The 23,923-nt window shown below is 33.4% G+C and overlaps 1 protein-coding gene across 2 annotated transcripts in view; it reads left to right on the top strand.

Moving 5' to 3' along the window:
* CERS6 (ceramide synthase 6) overlaps nucleotides 1-23,923 on the top strand; it is a 287,494-nt gene that overhangs the window by 96,789 nt on the left and 166,782 nt on the right. For both annotated transcript variants that reach the window (XM_074303199.1, XM_074303197.1), the window contains exon 4: nucleotides 23,295-23,352. In XM_074303199.1, coding sequence (XP_074159300.1) covers nucleotides 23,295-23,352 — 58 coding nt within the window. The remainder of the gene's footprint in view (nucleotides 1-23,294; nucleotides 23,353-23,923) is intronic.

Raw genomic sequence — 23,923 nt, 5'->3', positions numbered from 1 at the left:
AGCTCCAGTAGACTGCAACAAAATAAAACAGAAACACATTGCCCCAACAGCATGCTTTTGCTGTGACCTGAATCACTGGTACAGCTCACCTTCCCCATCCATTCAGCATTTACATGGGCTTTGCCAAAGCTTTCAGCAGGAAAGCCAGTGATAATTATAGCTTTTTTGATACTGATACTTTTTCAGGAAGGATTGGCCTGCTCTGGAAAGCTTCGTTCACCTAGTGTGTTACTGCTTTTAGATGATGTTATGTCAATCTGATCTGTATTTAAACAGATAGTGACATATAATTACATGCTTCTGTATGCTGGAACTAGAAACTGAATTTGGGGAGAGCATGATATGCAAGTTCCTTGTATTCTTACCAAAATTTCACATCTGCTATCGTATGAGAACATTATTAACCTCACATATTAGGGAGTTAAATGGCAAAAATTTTTATTGTGTACTTGGATAAGGAAAAAAAACCAACTGATTTTTTAAGATTATATTTAGAAATGCAAATGCAAATGTCCTAGATAAAATGAATAAAAATATGTTCGTGGAAGTTATTTTCAGTCCTCCAGGAAAAAAAAAAAAAAAAAACTAAATGGGGTGGAGGTGAAGGGGTGGAAACATTTTTCAACAATTAGGTACTATTTAGGATTGTGATGAGTGATATCCTGCCTACCTTTCTCCCCACAGTCTGCTTGTTTTCCATATTATTACTTCTCTCATCCTCCCTCCAAAACCTCTAAAATTTGAAAACTATGAGTTATTTCTATTAGACATTACTGCTATTGAAACTGCATTTGCCCAATTATTAATCAAATTTTACCAGCAAAAAAGCTCTGGTGCCATTCCCTATAGGAAGAAAAGATAAAGAAAGAATTTTTGAAGCCCTGGGGGGTTGTTTATTTATTTATTCACTTATCTAGCTAAGCCAGCATGGTTCAAAGACATGTTACTGATAGGAATTTTCATTCTATTCCATTCATCTCCTAATTAATCTTTCTAATAAGCAAATGTAGTTCCTTTAGAATAATAATTCTTTACATTTATATAGTTCCTTCTGCTGGGGAGCTCAAAATATTTTAACCCCTTACCCTAAATTCTTCTAAAGTCAATAAAGTCCTGCTATTTAGAAGGGGATAAGTTACAGAAATCCCAAAATCCAAAAAGCTCCACCATCTAAATGATTTTTAAAATTGTCTGATATCATGATATTCCTAAGCAATCTCTATTAGTCTTTAAGAATGAAAATAGCTATACTTATTAAGTACCTACTATATAGAAGAATGCTGCAAAAGAAGTGTATAATAAAAGGAGAATTGGCTTCAGAGTTTGGGAACAAGGCTAAAACCCCCAATTTTCCTATGTTGAGCAAATTACTTAATTTCTCTGGGTTATAATGTCTCATTTTTAAAAAGAGAGGTTTAAGTTTAAACTTAAATCACCTTAATTTTCTGGTATTCATTGTTTTTCTTTTTAATATCATTTGACATTTATCTTACTGAATTTCTCCTTTTTGCAGTGCACTATGCCAGATGGCAGTGAATGATGAGATATAAAACAGCCATAAAACATTTTCCTATACTTTAAAAATCTTTCATCTAGTTAGACAAAGGAGATATGGCTATATGAACAATTTAGGCAATAATGCAAATTAGCTTAGGGGATCACAAAGGAAGGATAAATCACCTTACACTTAATCTCCAGAAGGAAAGTAAGATTTCTGGGGGAATAAGGTAAAGTTGATCCCTGAAGAATGAGTAGATTTGAGGTAAGATATGGGAAACATGATGGCTGTTTGAAAATATTTGAAAGTTTGTCATGTGGAAGAGGGAGTAGACTTGTTCTGATTGATCCCAGAAAAGCAGAAATAGAAGGAATGAATGGAAGTTTCAAAGAGAGGTAAATATTGTATGAAAAGTGTTTTGCAAACCTTTCTTGAAATGCTGTTTAACTGCCAGTTATTGTAATTTGGTTTGAGACATCCCTAAAGCTCTGGGTTCAGTTGTGGAGGATAATGCTGAATGGTCATATTCCCTTTTTTATGTGCTATATTCCTTTTGGAGTTTATACTTAGAAATCTTTAAGTTTACTTAGCCATAGCAAACATTCAAATTTCTACATATATATAGATAATAGGAATTCAGCATAGTAGCATATATATTATTAATTAAAAAGCCAATATAAAAAAGCAAATTTTCCCCATGACACCCCCCCCTTAAAAATTAAGAGATCTTTAGGAAAACTTTTATTTTTTTTATACAAAAGACATAAGAGATGAAGGATTTACAAGAAGGAACCTATAAGTAGTCACAGGAAATATATAATGTACTTAAGGGATTCATAGGAACCCATAAATAATTGCCAGAAACACAAATAATATTTATCGTAATTCTCCTTGGAAAGAACTAATATTTAGGTTTGTCATTATAGCAAACTAAAATTCTGGGAGATCTGTAGCCCTCTCATAAGCTTCTACACAATTTCTTCGAAACTTATTATGCCAAAGAACGAGTTCATAAATAAATTAGAGGAACATAGAATAGTTTACCTCTCAGATTTGTGGAGGAGGAAGGAATTTGTGACCAAAGGAGAACTAGAGATCATTATTGGTCACAAAGTAGAAAATTTTGATTACATAAAATTAAAAAACTTTTGTACATACAAAACTAATGCAAACAAGATTAGAAGGGAAGTAACAAATTGGGAAAACATTTTTACAGTTAAAGGTTCTGATAAAGGCCTCATCTCCAAAATATAAAGAGAATTGACTCTAATTATAAGAAATTAAGCCATTCTTCAATTGATAAATGGTCAAAGGATATGAACAGACAATTTTCAGATGATGAAATTAAAACTATTTCCACTCATAAAAGAGTGTTCCAAATCACTATTGATCATAGAAATGCAAATTAAGACAACTCTGAGATACCACTACACTAAGGTGACAGGAAATGATAATGATGAATGTTGGAGGGGATGTGGGAAAACTGGGGCACTGATGCATTATTGGTGGAATTGTGAAAGAATCCAACCATTCTGGAGAGCAATCTGGAATTATGCCCCAAAAGTTATCAAACTGTGCATACCCTTTGATCCAGCTATGCTACTACTGGGCTTATATCCCAAAGAAATACTAAAGAAGGAAAGGGACCTGTATGTGCTAAAATATTTGTGTCAGCCCTTTTTGTAGTGTCTAGAAACTTGAAAATTAATCAATGTCCATTAATTGGAGAATGGTTTGGTAAATTATGGTATATGAATGTTATGGAATATTATTGTTCTGTAAGAAATGACCAACAGGAGAAATACAGAGAGGCTTGGAGAGACTTACATCAACTGATGCTGAGTGAAATGAGCAGAACCAGGAGATCATTATACACTTCAACAATGATACTGTATGAGAATGTATTCTGATGGAAGTGGATATCTTCAACAAAGAGAAGAGCTAATTCAGATACAATTGATCAATAATGGACAGAATCAGCTACACCCAGAAAAGGAACACTGAGAAATGAGTGTAAAGTGTTTGCATTTTTGTTTTTCTTCCCAGGTTATTTTTACCTTCTAAATCTAATTTTTCCTGTTCAACAAAAAAAATTCATTTCTGCACACATATATTGTATTTAGGATATACTATAACATATTTAATATGTATGGGAATGCCTGCCATCTAGGGGAGGAGGTGGAGGGAAAGAGGGGAAAATTTGGAACAGAAGGGAGTACAAGGGATAATGTTGTAAAAAATTACCTATGCATATGTACTGTCAAAAAATGTTATAATTATAAAATTAATTAAAAAATAAAATGAGAAATCAGAACAAAAGGGAAAACAATGAGAAAGAAAAAACAAAAGAAAAAAGTGAAAATAGTACACTTTGATCCATATTTATTCTTCATAGTTCTTATTCTGAATGTGGATGGCATTTTACATCCCAAATCTATTGAAATTGTCTTGGATCACTGTATTAACTAAGTCTATCATAGCTGATCATCACACATTATAATCATTACTATGTACAAAACTTTACCACTTCTGCTTACTTCACTCAGCATCAGTTCATGTCTTTCCAGGCTTTTCTGAAATTAGCCTGATCATTATTTCTTATAGAACAATTATATTTCAATACATCCATGTACAAATTATTCAGCTATTCTAAATGATGGACATCCACTAAATTTCAATACCTTCAACTGAACTAAAATTCAAGGAATTGTGGAAAATGTGACATATTACTTAAGATATATGAAACAAGATTAAATGGATCAAAGAAAAAAAAGAAACTTATTATGCCACCTTATACTACTGGAATTCTATCATTGCCTAAGCTGTTATTATTTTTAGGGCTGGGATTATACAACTACCAGAAGTTCTTTTGTTGGGCTTCAGGGAGTAAGCCCTTGGAATGGCCCCTTGCTTTGGAGGAGTTCATGAACAACACACAGTCCCTGTACCATATCCTTCCCTCTCTTCTTAATTTTACCAACTTTGCCTTCATCTCTGATTAATCATTAATTTTCAGCAATTCTTGAATACTTAACTTTGTTTCTCTGTTTTTGTATTCTCTTTCCATCTTTCCTCCCCAATAAGCTAATTTATGCATAATTTTAAGTGCATTATAAACCTTTTCATAAATAAACCCCAAGGTTATTAAGTCTTTGGCAAGTTTCAAAATCTTTTAATTTTCAGAACTTCAAAAAATTACCTTAAAATATAACAGGCTGCTTTACTGGGATTGTAGATGAACACTCATTGGAGATCTTCAAGGGACCTCAGATATCAGCTGGATTAAATTTCCTCTGAAGTCTGAGATCCTGTGACATGGATAGATGGAAAGGATAATTAGTACATAGTGATTCTTATTAAGCAAGGTGGCGCTTCTGTTTCATTATCTAGCCTCTAGAAACTAGAGAAACTTGGTCAAAGAACTTTTACTCAGTCCTCAACCAGCCATCTCCCTCCCTTGTTTCTAGGCAATGCTTCTCCAGGGGATTTACCTGGAATTTAAAATAAATTAGCTTTCAAATTTCCAAGAATTGCTTTTCCTGGCAATGTCACTATAGAGCTCTGGGAGCTACAAAAGAGTTAATGTGATTTTTTTCAGTAGTCATTAAGCGCCAAATGGTTCTAGATAGTTTAGGAAGAAAGAAGCAACCACACCTGATGTTTCTTAGTACTGATTTGCTGAATATTTGTGTAGTTGTATCTTGATTTACCAAAAGAACTAAAAACATGTCCCAGAAAACTTATGAATAAAATTTAATTTTTGTAAATGTAATAATTGGAATGCATTTTCCCCCTGGATTTATCTTGTTATTTCAGAGAATTTTTGCCTTCATTTCTAATTGAAATTTTTTTTAGGAACTCCTAATGATTTAATTTTAAGTTTCTTTCTTTTTATTTCTCCTCCCCCCATGCTTATCTCAGGAATTTCTTAATGCATTATACCATCCCATAAAAAAGTGCCATGGTTAAATGTTTAGTAAGATTCAGGATCTTTTATGTTTTGAATAAACATCTCTTAATTTTTAAGGGGGGAATACAGGAAATTTTGCTTTTTACATATTGGCTTTTTAAATATAGCAGAAGAATTACTATTGCTTTTATTTGAAAAGTTAAGGAAATATCAACATGCAGTATGTTCATAATAAATATTGGGCTATTAACTGATGATAATAATTCCATTTTCTGCAAATCTTTCTAAAATATGGATGATTCTTATCTTATAAACATAAAATTTAACTAAACTTAAAAATGTTAAATTCATGAACAACCTGTACACACATCTCATAATGGTTTTTCTACCACTTCTGCTATCAATGGCCCCCTGAAGTTATTTGAACTTTCTCCTGCACTAAAGTCCCACTTCATTCTAACTGCTTCTTCCTGATTTTTTTTTCTCTCATGTAGATGCTTCCCCATTTCCTTTTCTACTGGAGACTTGCCATTAGAGAAGGATAGACAGGTTTTAGTTCCATTGTATTTCACTTAAAGTACACTGTTATTACCTTGAGAATACAATCCTTCCTTTGCAACAACAACAACAACAAAATTCGGTTCTGCACATATATATTGTACCTAGGATATACTATAACATATTTAATATGTATGGGAATGCCTGCCATCTAGGGGAGGGGGTGGAGGGAAGGAGGGGAAAAACTCGGAACAGAAGGGAGTACAAGGGATAATGTTGTTAAAAAAAAATACCTATGCATACGTACTGTCAAAGAAAATGTTATAATTATAAAAATTAATAAAAAAAGAAGCAACCCAAAGACCACTTTCTACATGGAGCCTCTTCTCATTCCCCCATTTGCTAGACCTCTATCTTCCTAATTACCTTCTAATTTGGTCTTTACTTTTGTTTTTTCTTGTATATATTTATATATGCATTTGTGTCCTCTGTGAAACAATAAGCTCTTTTTTTTCTTTTATTTATTTACTGTAAATTAACTAAAATAAAGCTTTTAATATTTTATTTTTCCAAAAAAAAAAAATAAAGAACACTGTTAGTACCTTCTTAACATACTTCCTCTGTAATCTTCACATCTACCCTCTCCTGTTACCCTGCTTTCCTCCAACCCCTGAAAAAGTGCTTTATCTCCCTTTTCCTCTTTCATTGAAGACTTATCCATTTGTGTTTTGCTCCCCAGTTCATATATCTCCTGTGAAAATGGGTAATAAGCTTCATAAGCCTTCATAATAAGCCTTATTCCCATGGAAGTCTTATCCATTTCTTCTCCTTTGTCTGTTGAAGGTGACGTTTTTCCACCCTTGCCTGACCAGAACAGCTTTGTCCTTCTAGTGTTTTTTAAATTTAATATTAGATGTTAAAACAATTTTAACACTTAAATTTTTGAGGTTTAACTTCTCTCTCTCTCTCCCTCCTTTTCCCCCTCCATTGAGAAGGCAAACAATTTTATATAGAGATTCTACATGTGCAGTCATGCAAAACATTTCCATGTAAATCATGTTGTGAAATAAAACACATACAAAAACCCAAGAAAAATAAAAAGTATGCTTCAGTCTACCTTCAGATGCCATCTATTCTTTCTCTGAAAAAGATAGCATTTTTTCATCATAAGTCCTTGTCTTGGATCATTGTATTACTGAATACAGTTGTTATTCATAGTTGATTATCATACAATATTGCTATTAATATATGCGATGTTCTCTTGGGTCTGCTCATTTTACTTTGCATCAGTTTGCTTAAGTTCTTTCTTGTTTTTTCTGAAAGCATCCTGCTCATCATTTCTTATATAGCATAATAGTATTCCATCACAATCACATACAATAACTTGGTCACCTACTAAGCTGACCCTAATTGTTGGACATCCACTCATTTATAATTCTTTGCCATCTCTAAAACAGCTGCTACAAATATTGCTTGTGCATATGAGGTCTTTTTCCTTTTTATTTTCATCTCTTTGGGACCCAGACTTAGTAATGGTATTTATTGCTTAGTCAAAAGGTATGCATGGTTCTATAGATCTTTTAGCATAGTTTCACATTGCTCTATCAAATAGTTTAACCTGTATACTACTTCACCAACAGAGCATTGGAATTTCAGTTTTCCCATATCCTCTCCAACATTTTTCATTTTATTTTATTAATCAACCTGATAGGTATGGGGTGATAGCTCAGAGTTGTTTTAGTTTGCTTCTTTTGAATCAATTGTGATTTATAGTATTTTTATATGATAGATAGCTTTAATTACTTTTCCTAAAAACTATCCAAATTCTGGGGTCTCAGCTTGACTGCCTGCCACCTCAGCCTATTTCAAGATGGTGCTTCACAGAGTAAGGATAGCATTGCACCATCAATAGGCTTTTAATATCTGAAAAGCAGAAGCTTCTCCAAGCCCCAAGAAGGCCCAAGAAATCCTCCTGGCACAAATCCTGGAGGTGGCCTTCACCTCAATTGTATCTTCCCTGAGCATCTGGCACAGTTCTTTATAAGCACTCAGTAAATATTTGTTGAGTTCAATTAAATTGTTCCTTATCAGATGCCTTTATTTCTTTATCAATTAAAAATGATCCTGTATGCTAATTTCTATGGTTTTGGTAAAGGCACTCAAAATATGCAAGCAAAGCTCTGCATTCACTTATTCAAAGCAGTGATTTAGGGTCAGATTTTGTGCCTTATTTTATATATCTAATTTCTTTTTGTTGATGTCATTAAGTTTATAATTATTTTTTAAAATTTGGTGATTTTAAAGATCTTTTGTCAGTCTTTATGCTTCTTGATTTCCTACAGGTTTGTATTATTGAATAATCTTACTCAAAATAGACTATCTTCTACCTCGATTTCTTTAATGCTATACTCATCTTATTCCTTATCTCTTTAGCCATTGTCCTTCCTCTTTCTAATAGAATGTAAGATCCTTGTAAATAGAGCCTGTTTATTTTTTTCTTTATATTCCCAAAGCCTTGAATTATGACTGGCATATAATAGGCACTTAATAAATGCTTTTTTGATCAATTCTGCCACCATTAATTCTGATGATCCCTTAGGTTCTATTCCTCAGGCTTCCTATCCTCTCTTATTAGGCTCACCTCTCGCCTTAGCATTTTCATAGTTTCAACTATAGTCAATATAAACTGATACATGCATATAAAGGAGTAAACAAAGTTCTGTCTGATGATGGTAATTCTTTTAAGCAGGTTAGGTAGTTTGGAAAAAAAAAGACATACAATCTTTTGATCTTAAAATGTGCAAAGCTGCAGGTAAGAAATTGGAGAGTCTTTGATGTTTTCCTATTAAACAGTATGACCTAACATTTGCCTGGCTTCTAATTTTTCTCTTAGCTACTTCAATCACTAACTCAAAAATTTTGGTAACAAAATAAACATTTGGTAGCAGTCACTACAAGTATTCTTATCCCACTTTAGTGATGAAGAAATTGAGAGTCATATACATGAAATGGCTTGTCTGTGTTACCTTTACAAGGCTAGAGAATGTCAGAGGTTATTATTGATCAGAGGTTTTCAGACTACAAGCTCCAGTTGTTTGAGATCTATCTTTCCTATAAAAAAGAAAGTGTGGAACACAGTTATCCTTTTTTACTATTCACAAAGACCATCGTTTTCATTATAATTTCTGAGCTGAGCAAATCAATGAAATTTCCCTCCAAAGTAAAAAAAAAATCTTCGTAAATAGAATTAACCCAGCTGAATAAAAAATCTAGGTTACATAAAGTACTATCCTTTCTCCCCTGCTCTCTTCTGCCCTTCCCTGTTCTTTCCCCTTTCTTTATCCATTTCTCCCTTAAATGAATAAAGCACAGAGTAAAATCAAGGCTGACTTATGACAGATCTCTTTGATGGTTGAGCTATATGAGCAAATAATAGTTTGTGGTTAAAAGTAAGCTCACTTGGATAATAGTGTTTTAGAACAGCCTTGTTAGAAAAAAAAAGGGGGGAAAGGAAGCTTTAGAATTGAAACCCACTATTTCACAGGTATTATGAGTATGAACCTAAATAATTCTTCAGAGCACAAAGGTGACACCCCTAGAGTAAAGTTCTAGTTCCATTACCAAGATAAGAATTACATCCATTTAAGCTAATATTATGGGGAAAAGCACTAAACAGGAGAGGCCTGCTTTTTAATCCTGGCACAACACCACTTACCACTTATTAACTGTATGATCTTTGGAAAGATACCAAAGATACCAAAGCCTCAGTTTCTTCCTTTGTAAAATGAGCATAATATTTATACATTTGCCCCTCAGGGTGTTTGTCAGGAAAATGCTTTATAAGCTTTAAAGCAAAAACATGAGCTTACTTCTTTTTGCTGCTCAGTGGCACTAGAAAGGATTAGGACTTTGAAAGGGGGAAGGAGTGATTGAGGAGAGGATTAGAGTGGGTGGTACATCATAGTCAAGGATGTCAGGGGTGTACCCAGAGCCAAGAGCAATGGGGACCAGGTATGATTAACTGTGATGTGATGATCACAGGGTGATTTTTGTTGTCTTGGTAACAAGACTTCCATGTCAGAAATGAGAGAGACCAAAGAATACAGATGCTCACGTGGCAAGAGAGTGATTACATTTATAGATTATTATGTAGAAATTTTTAAAAGTAGTGTGTGCAGAACATATTGCAGTATCTTAGAACAGACAATAATTCATTCAAACTTATCAATTAATCAACTTCACATCCACCTCACTACACAGTGGCTTAGCTCTTATTCTTGGACAGCTGTGCTGAGTCTGTTCCTCTCTCTCTCTCTCTCTCTCTCTCTCTCTCTCTCTCTCTCTCTCTCTCTCTCTCTCTCTTTTTGTCAAGTGTTTGCTGCAAGCTGAACAGCATAGTTTATAAAGTCAGCTCTGATCAATCTTCAGGACTATGGTAACTGAGCTCCTGAGAATTCTGTGCTTTTTTAGCTCTCATTTCTGCCAAATGCAAAGGCCTGGAAAAGTTTATAGAGAAAATATTCTCATATGTGCCTCCCAATTATTCTGAATTGAAATGTTATTCATTAAGATTCTGGGAGTTTATACATTTAATTTGGGATGATTAAATAGTAAAACACTTAAGACATGCCTGTTGATTTTTATTATAATAATGTTCAAGAAATCAATCTTAAAATCTAGGAGGGAATGTAAACCAACCTCATTCATTTGTGTATCTCCTATAATCTAATTACTCACCTACCTTGAGTTATTTATGATACTTTATTGCCAAGAAAATGTATTCCTGAATTTTTCACTTTTCACCCCTACTCAATTTCATTCCTAACATTTTTGTAGTTATATACAAACTATATAGATTTAGTGTAGTAGCACTTTCAAGTGGCTCTGTAACATTAAATATTAAATAGCTATTTTAAAACTATGTCTAAAGGGGAAATTGAAAGCCAAACCAAATTAAGGTCATAATTTTTAATAGAAAGATAGTTAAGATTTTCTCAGTTATGTAACCTAAAACTTTGTACATTCTAATGCCATATAGGCCCAACCAATTGAATATCTTTTTAAATCACATGATCTGGCTTTAAGATTCATCATTATGATAACAAGAATTTGTTTACCCATTTGCATGAATGTGCTATTTCAAATCAATACTGGGGAGAGATGACAGTAGAAGCTGTATAAGTAAATTAAATTACCAAAGAAGAGAATCTTGTGGGAAAACAAAAGAAGAATAAGGATAGAGCTTATAAGAACATTAATCATAGTGGAAGAGGAGTTAGTCAAGAAAATGGGTGAATAGAGAGAGTTAGGAAAACTAACAGAATGTAGTGTTTTAAAAGTAAAGGGAGAGTACATTGAGGCCAGGTTGCTCAGCACTACCAGCCTGTAGTGAGGTCAAAAAGAAAAATAGCTTTCTATATGCGGGAAAAAGAGGACACTGGTGATTTTTTAAATAAAAATAATCATTAGAAACATGAATAAAAATGGAAAACAAGGTACAAAATCTTATCCCAAACATCTAGCCTTTGACTAGATAACTAGTTAACATTATCTAGTTATCAATATCTAGGAAATTAAATATTGTTGATTTTGGAGTAAGCAGTATTTAGTATCTTCACTAAGTCCACATACTTCTAAATTAAAGTATGTAAGCTTTGTGCCATTCAACTAAAGGAAAAGAATGATTCTTTTATTAAAAGGTTGTGAAGTTTTCTCATGGATAGACATACAAAGATTTTTTTAATTGACTGATAAATGAAAGTGTTGAATAATGAACATTAAATTCAATTCAGTAAGGCAATAAATGATTATGAAATGCCTACTTTGTACTAGGCATTGTGTTAAATACTGGGGATACAAAGAAATGTAAAAAAGACAGACTTCACTCTTAATGAGCTCACAATCTAATATGACAGACAACATGTAAACCACTATAACAGTAATAATATCTGGTATTTGAATAGCACCTACTATGCTTCAGGCATTTTATCAAGGACTAGGGATACAAAGAAATGTAGAAGACAGCCTTTGCTGTCAAGGAGTACCAGTCTAAGGGAAGGCAACATGCAAACATCTATAACAACAATAAGATCTAATAACTGAATAGCACTTAATATGAGCCAGTCACTCTGCTAAAAATTATCATCTCATTGCATCTTCACAGCATCCATATAAAACAGATGCCATTATTATCCTTATTTTACAATTGAGTAAACTGAAACAAACAGATCAAATAACTAGTCAAAAGTTACACAGGTACTGGATTTAGATTCTCTAAAGGAGAATGTTATGGATTATAGTAATAAGGATGTTAGCATTTATATAATCCTTTAAGTCTTACAAAACATTTAACATATTTTTCATTAGATTCTCATAATAATCCTATATGATAGGTCTGATTTTTAATCTTGTTTTACAGATGAGGAATCTGAGAATGAAAATGGTTCAGGATCACATGATTCATGAGAATTTAAGGCAAGATTTGAACTTCATTGAGACTTCCTGGTTTCAAGTTAACCAAATATTCTACCCAACTGAGCTATCTCAAAATATATTAGAAGAAAGCATGGATACTAAGGAACTTTAATAAGAAATCATAATGGTGAGAGAGAAGGAAATATAGCATATGACATTTGGAAAATGATAGAAAGCTAAGAGCAACACATAGAAAGATTTCCTTAGTCCAACTAAGTGTGCATATACCTCAAGTTTCTCTTCTGGGCTCTATTCTTGCTCTCTCTTTTTAAAAATCACCTTTGACAATCATATCAGCTACCACAAACTTAATTATCTACATGCAAATAATTCCAAATCTATAAACATTCATCCTTTAATTTTTCTCCTGAGTTTCATTGGGTTATCAATTCCCCAGATGTTTCCTGTAGATATTTGTCTTACACCTGATATGTCCACCATAGAACTCATCATATTTTCCCAAAAATTTATACCTCTAATTTTTTTCATTCTTATTTAGAGCACCACTATCCTGATTCTAATCATCTAAGTTCACATTCTTAGTCATCCTTAATTCCTCCCTTTCAAATTCCATATCCAAAGAATTGCTAATTTCTTCTCAGTATTCCAGTATTTACCATAGTGAATAGCACATAATGGATGCTTAGTAAATATTTATTGACTGATATTACTTCCATAACACCTCTTGTATCTATCTTTTTCTCTACATTTGCAATAGCCCCTAATTGGTCTTTCTGCCTTTAGTCTCTTTCCTCTTTAGTTCACTTACTGCACAGCTTCCATATTGATATTCCTAAAGCAAAAATCTAACCATGCCATTTCTCTCCTCGAAATGCTTCAAGATTTCCTTATTGTCTAGTTGAAATTATTAAGGAAAATTGAACCATATAAAACTTCTATAGAAGGATATGACATTGTATTGCTCTTAGACAGTGTTATAGGATTAAGCTTATATATTAAGAGTGGAAGAGATCTTCGCGGTTATCTCGTCCAACATTTTCATTTTCTAAATTATGAGAAGTTAATGATTTGACCATGATTGAAAGAAAAGGAATCTGTCAGAATAAAATCCATTAAATGACTTTAGGTTTGTGGATGAAAAAGGAAAACACATGAAATCAATTCCAAAATAAATATCTTTAAAATAATTCAGCTGGAGTGGGGATAGAGATGGGGGACTAGCTAAACCTCTTTTAGTTTAAAAAAACTTATTTGGAATCACAAAATCCATTTTCAGTGAAAAGCCTGGATAATTGGCCTTCAAGTTTTATCACCATTTTATTCCCATGCTATTGTATTTATTTGGTTTCCTAAACTGATGAAAGTATGAAAGCTGTACTGGCAATTTAAAGTTGATATCAGATTTTCAAAGAAGTAAAATAGTCTCACATTTCATTCTTTAAGAAATCTGGGGTCTTATCCAGACCTGTGTCTATAAACTAGAGCCATTGTGTTTTTCTCTGGGTGATGAACATCTTTATTGTGCTAAAGCCATACTAATAGCCTGAAAGAAGAGACTGCTGACCTAAAAAATGATGCTATATCTTTAAGAAATGTTCTCAGACTCAACCAACCAGTTAGTCAACTGAGACTGCAGCCCATCCATCATTTAAAAATATTCTCTCCTAAATCTAAAGAAAACTAATCTCTGAACAAAAACATTTTGGCTAAAAGCCCAGGGAACATTGAAGAAATATTTGTCATCAGTGTTTACACGATTCTGCAGTGTCCAGTGTCTTTGCTAGGGTTTCAAATGCAAAACAACTAAATGGTGGTTTTCATTTTCACAAGATGAGAAAAGTTTTGAAGCACTAAGTATGAGATTCTACACCTTCAGTCTAACATTCAAGGCCTTTCACAGTCTGCTGCTATCGTGATTTTCCAGCCTCATCTCTTATTACTCCCAGGATGAATTTTGCCCTCCTGCTAAACTGGAGTACTCACAGTTCCCTGTTCTTCCACTCCCATATCTTTGCTCACACTATTGGAACTGCTTTGAACATATTATGATTTTATATATATAGATATATGTTTTATTAATGATTTATTTTTTTGTACATTTCTCAGTATGTCCGTCTCCCATCCTCACTTGTAATAAAAAGTTAAAGTTAGCTAAATAAGTTGAAACAGAGATTGTATCTGATAAAATATTCATTATTGCCATACATAATGGTCTCCCCCCCCCTCTACTGTGATAAGTGATATGTTTCATCACTTCTCACTTATAACCTAAAGGGCTTTAATCTCAGTTAAAGCTACCTATTGATGGGTTTTTCATTTATATTCATTTTGTATACGTTGTCTTGAAAATTTAACTTTGCTCTATTCTGTCCATTAATTACTAAATGTATTAAGGCCTCAGAGAGTATATAACAAGTATAATGGGATTTAGGAAATTTTAGACAATACAGAAGTTGTGGCTTTCATTTTAAGGTAGGTAAGTATATGTAGATCTAGAATGTCATAAAATATATATGTTCATACCCAGATGTGCCTAATTATTTTTGTAGGGTTGGGAATTTTAATACATGTGATCACCAGTGTGTTTGAAGTGGCCTCTACTTTTCTAAGGAGAAGTCTTGGCTTTAATTTGGATATAGAAGAGAGATATCTTTGGAATTTTTCAAGCTTTCTAAGTCTAATGAGGTGGGACTGGATATTCAAGGACCATTATATGAATCTGTGTTTGCCTAGAGTAGAAAGCACACAATTTGGGCAGCTTGATGGCACCATAATGCATAGAATGTTTGTCCTAGAGTCAGAAACCTGTGTGATCTTGGGCAAGTCACTTTACCCTGATTGCCTCAGTTTTCTCATCTGTAAAATGAGCTGGAGAAGGAAATGGCAATCCACTCTAGTACCTTTGCCAAGGTATGGCTATGAATAGTCAGCCACAAGTAAAAAACAACTGAACAACCAGAAGATGGAATATAAGGAATAACCATTGTAGAATTTGTATTTGGAGTTTTGATAGTCTGAGAGGTTTTAGGCTATGGCTCTCAGTAGGCAACAAGCATGGAGCAGGTAGCGTGAACCAGTGAGGGCTTTTCCTCAGGGAGATGATCTATGGCAGAGAATTCTGATGGCTATCTGATAGGGGTGTGCCTCTAGGGGGTACTGCAAGCCTTCTTACCTACTATTTTTTGTATTTTTCAGATATGACAATGCCCAGATTTCTGTAGGGTTTCTCCACTGGGGTGCATTGAATACATCTTCAGAGGAGAACAGGAAGCTATGGGAAATTATGTTTACTTTGTATTCCTACGCCTCTTGAGGAAGATAGCCATTGTACCTCAATAGAACAGCTTTTGGCTTGCATTGTACATAAATACCACATTATACCTGACTTTTCCCCTGCTGAAACAAATGTAAAAAGCATTTGAAAACTACTGTGAGATTTTTAACAAGGTAATATCCTTTAAATTGCATTTGAGGAAGAAATCCTTGGCCACTTTTTTAGGATGGACTGAAATGGGAAGGAGTCAGGCTACTGTGTTGGCCTAAGTATAAGAGTTATGAAAACCAGGTCAGAGACTCTGGCAGTGGGAACCAAAAAGAAATAGGGAGGTCTAGAATCTGAAGAAAAAGCAACAATTAACTCAAAGTTAATTCTAAAGTTACCCCTTGAGCAACTCTCTGAATGATATTTTTGACAGCATTAATGAATTGGGAAGTTTTATGGATAAAAACTAGGACTATAGAGATAAGACATATTAAAGATGTTGTGTGAGTAAAAATGAAAGTATGGGAATAGGGAAGTGGGCTTGAAAACCATCTGTCTATGGGGAACAATATATGCTACACTAGGGGATAAATTATCCCAGGATGGTAGAAAAAAAAATTGATGCCTAAAAGTTAAAGTTTTCCTCTGAGTTGGTCTCAGAAAAGAAGGTAATTATGAAGCACCCACCTGCTCCATAATCTTTATTGAGTAGACTTGTTTGATTCAGTGCGAATTCTAGAGTAGAACAGATAATTTGCAGGAGGTGACCTTGAACAACTATTGTAGCAGCATAGGGCCAACTAGTGTGTCATTACATAATAATCTCAACTCAAATTTATATAGGACCTTGAGATATAATAAACTACTTTCTGTATAATCACCAGATAAAGTAAATAGCACATTCACTATTATTATCATTTTAAAAATGAGAAAATTGAGGCTCTGAGAGATTACCTACTAAGAGAAACAGCTGGGTCACTCTTTGAGATGTAGCATTATTTGCACTGACTTTGGAAAGAAATTAACATCCTTTTGCTTATTCATTCTTAAAGAATCTATTGAGCAAATACTGTAATCTCAGAGAAGAGATTCAAATCATCTTAAAATTTTGGAAAAATTGAAAGGAGATCCTCTGAACTGGAAAGCTCAGACCTGGTATGTAACACAGTCCTAGGTACAACTGTATCTACAATACAAAATCCTTACCCTTCAGAAACTCGAAATCTCTTAGGGAAGACCAAAGACTTAAACTCTTTGGGGATCCTATATGATTTGGAACAAAATTTTAACTCAGTTTTTTCCCCCATTATGATTTTGATTATGGTGAAAAGGGAGGAGCCAATCCTCCCCCATTAGTTGCTATGTCTTACCATAGAAAATAAATTTCAAGAAAGAAAGAGAATATATTTCAAGAAAAATGGCTATGGTCAATATTCCTTAAAGGGAGAGGGAAAATAGTGTGCTGGAAAGTGATAGCATTCCCACTCTCAATGTGAAAAACAAATGTTGGCTTGTTTTCAACAAATGTGTAAACTAAAATAACTCTCCAAGCTCCTTTTGAAATGAAAAGAGAATTCACAGAGAGGCAAGACTGTTACTGTTCTTAAAGTGGCAAGTTCTAAAACCACAATTAATAAATTAAAAGTGAAATTGAAATATATTTGTGATAGTTTCTCTTGGGTCCAGATCTTATACTGAAAGAATGACAAGGTTTGACTAATTGCCACCTCATGCATTGGACTTTGTTCATACTGTCTAAAAGTATTCAGTCATAAATATAGTGAAAAGCAGGTGTTAATCTACTATGGGATTGCAGCTTTGCATAAGCAAATAATTATGACAGTAAAATTATGGGTAATTAACATCAGAATATGCTCTGATCATCTATTTGATTCATGTAATTTTCTTTTATTTATATTTTTATAGATTTTGGGGAAATTATCTTTTAAATTACATAGAAGTAAAACATTTTGTTGGTATAATTCAAACATTTTATTCTATTGTATGTTTGATAAGAAATAGGTTACTATTAGAACCATAACAAGATGCTCTTGTATCTGGAGAGAAAATTAAGAAAGGTATCTCTGACTGTAGAGAGAGGAGACAGAAATCCTTGGACACAAGCACTGGGAAGTTGGGGCAGAGCTTATCCATATGGATGAGAAGCTTCTGCTCCAATCCAACAAGCATTATTAAGGGATTTGTTCCTGACTGTTGTTTTTTCTAAGATGGCTAGGTGCAGTGGATAGAGCAAGGTGCTTGGAGTCAGGAAGAGCTGAGTTCAAATATTATCTCAGACATATGTTAATGTGAGCTTGTTTGTTTTAATACTCTGGGGAAGGAAATGACAAATCACTCCAGTATCTTTGTCAAGAAGACCTCATGGACAGAATAGTCTATGAAGTCACAAAGAGTTGTATATGCCTGAATAACAAAAAACTTGAATTTATGTTAGTCCATATTTTATGGTAGTTATAAGATGGTGTCCTCTCAAACTTCCCTTATAAATGACTAAAGTACAGAAACAAAAATGCCTCAGCAGTAAAGGATTTAATGACTTTCAGATGCAGTAAAGTAACACACTGAATTCCGCATACTTGCAGCCTAGTTCTTTCTCCAATAACAATGTTTTTATATCCTAAAACATTTTCTGGAAATGACTTGCTTTTCGTCCTTACCTCCTAGGAATACAGTGTGGTTTTAGTAGAATAACAGTAATTCACATTTAAACTAGGACTTCAAATCAAGTCTTTTGACTGAAAAGGTAGTACTCAAAAGGCACTGTGTGAATAAATAGCCAACCTAAAAGTCGAGAACTTCTGAGTTCACATTACCTTTGACACATGTGGCTGTGTAGCCCTACGCCTATCACTTTACTCCTCAGTGATCCAGGAAATTCTCTAAGATTATAAATTGTAGAACAAATTTTGTTGTTTAATCATTTCAGATGACTGTTCATGACCTCATTAGAGGTTTTCTTGGCAGAGATACTGGAGTGGTTTGTCATTTCTTTCTCCAGACTATTTTATAGATGAAGAAACTGAGGAAAATAGGGATAAGTGATTTGCTCAGGGTCACACAACTAGCAAATATCTGAGGGTGAGATGAATCTTCCAGACTCCAGTGCAGCACTCTATCCACTCTGCTACTTGGAACAGGTACCACTCTGAACTAATGGAAGACACTTCTTCACCAAGAATTCCCTATTTTTATAAGTATGAAGTAACAGGTCTGGTTCCAAAAAAACGAACCATCATGAACTGGAGAAAGTAACTGCCCAGAGGAGCCACTAATAAGAATATAAAAGGACTGAAATACTTTGGTGGATGTGTGGTCTCATTCATAAGAGAGTTCCATCCAGCTAAGAGTTTCATTTCCAGGAAGTCTGGGGAGAATGTGGCTGTAATATGAGTAATGTCTTTGATGTTTGTATTTTCTCATGACCAATTGACTTCTCTATGTTTGAAGTCTAAGCTGATTTCTTTCTGAGAAGACAAGGTAAGGAGGAAAATTTAGAATTAAAGAAAGGAAAAACTTCTCAGGAGGGAGTATGTTCTCATTTTGAAGGACTTCTAGTAAGTGTTGGGATGATAGAGGGAATATTCTTGGTCAGATATTCATTACCCTAGATGGCCTGGGAAGTCCTTTCCAACTCTGAGATTTTATAATTCTGTATTTTGTTCTTACTAGGCAATTTCTGGTAACTTTTAGCTAAAAAACTGATCACCTTTGAACATACTCTGCTTCCAAGAAGGATTGTCATAGAAATGTTTCTCTTAATATTTAATGTTTAATAATTCCTACATTTCATGTGGAATCAATTTAGAATGACCAGTGGACATGCAAGTTATTCAGAATATACAGGTAGATTAAAAAAAACTATATTGCATATTTTTATCCAGTTTCTAATTATCCATACTATGGCATGCCTCCCTTCAGTGTGGATCATTGAGAAAGGACCTAATAAGCATAACTATTTTCATTTTATATCGGAACTTGACATAGCAAGAAAAAGGTACCTTTCAATAAGCAAAGGAACATAAAAAATTTACATGTGAAGTTTAAAATTATGAATTTAACAAACACAAAATGGAATACAAAACCACAGGATTTTTTGGAATCTGAAGGTTATCAATGTTAATTTTTCTTATTGTTGAGCTCAAGATTCTGCTCCCAAGTGTCTTGGTTTTTCTGGTTATAGTTCAATATTCATACGTTATGCTGGTGATGTCTTCACAGTATTTCATGTACTTCTCTAATTCTCTATATTTGTGAGACCTTTTATTAGGCTTCATTTTTTAAAAAAGAGACTTGCTTAGGTTTTAATGTATAAAGACAATAAATGATATTTTTTCATAATCATATGCTAATCCTTAGATTTAGTTCATATAAAATGCTTGAATACCCCAAATGCCTGGGGTAAAACAAAGTCCCTTCTTTAGGCAAAGAAGTGGCTACATGTTCATTTTATCCGTACTATGAAAAATACAGGAAGATCTTTAGAACCTCTTTAAAAATTCAGTTCACTATGAAGATTTCCAAATTTTCTTTGGTAAGTGTAAGACAGTTCTCAGAGAATATTTCATCACTAGTCATGAGGAGTACCCAATTTGTCTTTTTCATGGGATAAGCAGTTTTTCTTGTAGGAAAGTTAAGAAAACTTGTCTGTTTTTACGTATAGTTTTTCAATGTTATTTATTCATTTTACAACTTTTCCCCCTTTAGTTATTGTGTAATGTAAAGTTATAGAATTTTATGACTGGGTTTGACCTTTAGGGTCATTTAGATCAACAAGTTTTAAGGAAACTGAAACTCAGAAACTAACTGAATAGTCTTCGGGTTGCACAGTTTACAAGAGTATGGACTAAAACCCAAATATTATGGCTTAAAGACCAGTAATTTTTTTTTTCTATAACACTGATTTGCCTCCTTAAAAATCAGCTAAATCCTTTAAACTAAAAATTAGCTAGTTGTCATGTGTGAATTTTTTCAAAGTTTTCTTTGTGCATTATTTCAAATATTCAGACACAGTCTCTGAGAGTGTATCCTGATTTTTATTTTTACATGCCTTTGGAGATAATCCCTAAAAAGGCTGTGATTCTAAGACTTTGTATTAGAAATTGCTCTGTTTTTGTTTTACACATAAAGTTCCCTGTCACACTTCTGTAGGTGCAGGTTGTCTCCATATCTAGAATGTTCCACCTTCTCACCTTTGCCTCTTATGACCCTCCATCAGGACTTTCTTGTCATTTTTTATGCCATAGATTCCTTTTATAGTCTAGTTACGGGAATCATCAGAAAAATGTTTTAAATAACTAAAGTAAATTCTGAATTTCAGTTAAAAGTTGACTAGTAAAAATGAAGATGTAATTTTTTCCACTTTAGTCCATGAAAATCCTAAAATCTATCCATAGACCACTTGGTTATACAAGACCCCCATCCCACCTCCTCTTGAGTGCCTTCTCCTTTATATTTCCAGTGTATGTATTTTGTATTATTTATATCTGTACATGCCAATAAAATATCAATTCTTTGAGAGTATAGACCATCTTTGCCTTAAATTTCCAGTAATTATCACAGGAACTGGCACATAGTGGCTTATCAAATTGAATTGAATTGAGAGGTTACTAAATTTAGCACAGGCTATTTAAAGGAAATTAAAAGTAGAGAAATATGTGATCTCTATCTGAGAGCAGATAGTCATAACTTCAAAGCCCCTTCTAGAATATAGATATTTTCCTGGTCACTGAAATAGTTTGATTCTTTTTATGATTGAAAATTTTTTGTTAATTCTTTTTCCCTTTTAGAAATATGAATTATTCAAAGTGTAGCCCTTCAAGTGACAACTAATTTTCAGGTTATATTCCTGAAATCCTTGCACTCTCTTATTCAGTAAACCCTTGTGGCTCATTATCATCTCTGTGATCCAATATCAAACCCTCTATTTAGATTTTCAATCTCTTTATAACCTTGCTTCTTCTTACCCTTCCAGTCTTCTTATAAGTTTCTCATCTCCATGTACTCTGTAATATAGTGACACTGGTTATTCCTTGCGTAAGACACTTCAGACATTTTCTCTAGTCGTCCACCATGCCCAGAATGTTCTCTCTCTTTATCTCTGTCTCTACCTTTGCTCCCCTTCTCTTCCCTATCCCAACTAAAATCCAGTCTTCTACAGCCTTTTCTCATTTCTCCTTAATATTAAAATATTAATAGTGCTTCCTACTGGGGCCATTTTTAAGAGTTTTGTTTTTTTTTTTTTTTAGCTTTTTGAGAGCAAAGTTCATGTTTACTTACTTATTTATTTATTTGTTTATTTTTGTATTCATAGCACTTAGCATAATGCCTAGCTTGCTAGTTGACCTATTATCTTAACTTATAAGGTAAGTATGCAGTCATAAATTAAAATATGTTTGTATGGGTTTACTAGTGTTTCTTTTTTTTCTTTTCAGTTGCTTTCTTTTTAAAAAATAATTGAGCCTTACCCCAAAATATGTTGTATTCTGCATTTTGAGATCATCATCTCTCTATTGGGAGGTAGATAGCATACTTCAGCATTGATCTTTTGGAATCTTATGACTTTTTCCATTACAGTGGATATTGTAATACCATGCTTTGAAAAAGTAGCATACATGTTGTTTATCCATCTCAAGGAAATTCCTTGGGGCAAGTGAGTCTTAATGGTACAGAGGATCCCAGTGAAAAAACTCCTTTTAACAAAACAGGTCTTCATCTTCCTAAAATCTCTAGTCTTAAAGTGGTATTGACCATCAAGGTTGGTTAACATAGTTAGTCAACATTTATTAAGCCCCTGCCAGGTGTCAGGCATATGCTAAATGCTGTACTTAAGTCCTATGGCAAATGGATGTCAGAGGTAGGATTCAAACTCAAGTTTTTCTACCTTGGAAGTCAGTTCTCTATAGATTATACCATACTGCTATTGGTATCCTAATAAGGTAGTAAGAAAATGTATAAGAACTTGCAAATTCTCATAATGTGTTAAGGAAATTTGTAAGAATTTGTAAGACTATATCCACACCTGATTATTTTTCAGAAACTTCTTGTCAGAGAGTATTAGTATTTTAATATGTTTGGGAGGGGTAATGTCTTCATAGAAATTTCAGATTCAGTATTCTCACTTTTATGCTCTTTTAGGTGTAAGCCAAATTTTTTAATTAAAATTTAAAAAAAAAAATTTTAAAATTCCATCTGTCCTGACCTACTATTGTAACTTTTCTAAATGTATTTTCTGTTTTACAAATGTAAAATGTGATTTAAGCTTAATGGTTTACTTGCAGTTATAGAGAATTTATGTCTGATATGGAAATAGAGTTTTAGGCTATTTTGTACACCCTCAGGTTGTTGAACCACATCCTTTCATGGATACTAAGTGCTTAATCACAAAAGGAAGTGTAAATGTTGGATTAGAAACCTAGGGGTACTGTGTGGAAAGGAGATGTTGTGGGGAACAAGGGAAAATGAAATAACTAGCTGAAGGAAAATAAAATGTTATGAATAAATAATTTAACCCTTTATGTAGAAAATACATTTTTTTTTCCATTTGGTTTTGTAAATGTTCAGTTCCTTATATTTCCCTTGCAGGAAGTAAAGGACTTTCATTCATATATTACACAGGGTATTGTGAAATACATTTAATTAACCCAATATAATATGCATTTTACCTTTTACAGGTGGCGATTTACATTTTACCTTTATGTATTTACCTATGGAGTCCGGTTCCTAAAGAAGGTAGGAACATTAAGCTACTTTCTTATGCTTATATAGTTGTGTGCCTCAACACCAATCTGTTTCTGCGGGAAAGTGTTTCTTCAGATTAGTAAAATTCTATGTATGAGCAAATGGTGCATTTACTTTAGAAAATGTTTGACAATTTGTCTTTTCTAGTAAGCTTTATTAAGATAGCTATGTAAATAAAACTTCTGGAACCAGATTTTAAGGTGAAATATGTGCTAAGTAACATGTCTCTTTCTCATGACAATTTATTATTAAAAGATATTAGTAGTCTAATGTGAGAGCCCTATAAATATCTTCTTATAACTTAGTTTTGTTGTTTTCCTATCATACAATAGTATTTAAAATCAGCTTATGCAAATGACTCTTGTTATTGTCTTCTCCATTAGTAATTACTATGTGAGTTTCTTGAATTGTTAGCAAATAGTAAGAGAAACAGAAATCCATGGTACTTCCTTCCACATATTGAGTTTCCTCCTAGTTTGTCTTGCTATGACCTGCATCTAAGAAGTCCCATTTATTTGTGAAAGTCATCTGTGGAGATTGCAATGAAAATTTTCAGTCAGAA

This window comes from Sminthopsis crassicaudata, chromosome 3 (assembly GCF_048593235.1).
Source record: "Sminthopsis crassicaudata isolate SCR6 chromosome 3, ASM4859323v1, whole genome shotgun sequence".
Lineage (NCBI taxonomy): Eukaryota > Metazoa > Chordata > Mammalia > Dasyuromorphia > Dasyuridae > Sminthopsis > Sminthopsis crassicaudata.
The sequence above is the reverse complement of the archived record's forward strand: the minus strand, read 5'-3'. Positions and strand labels throughout refer to the sequence as shown.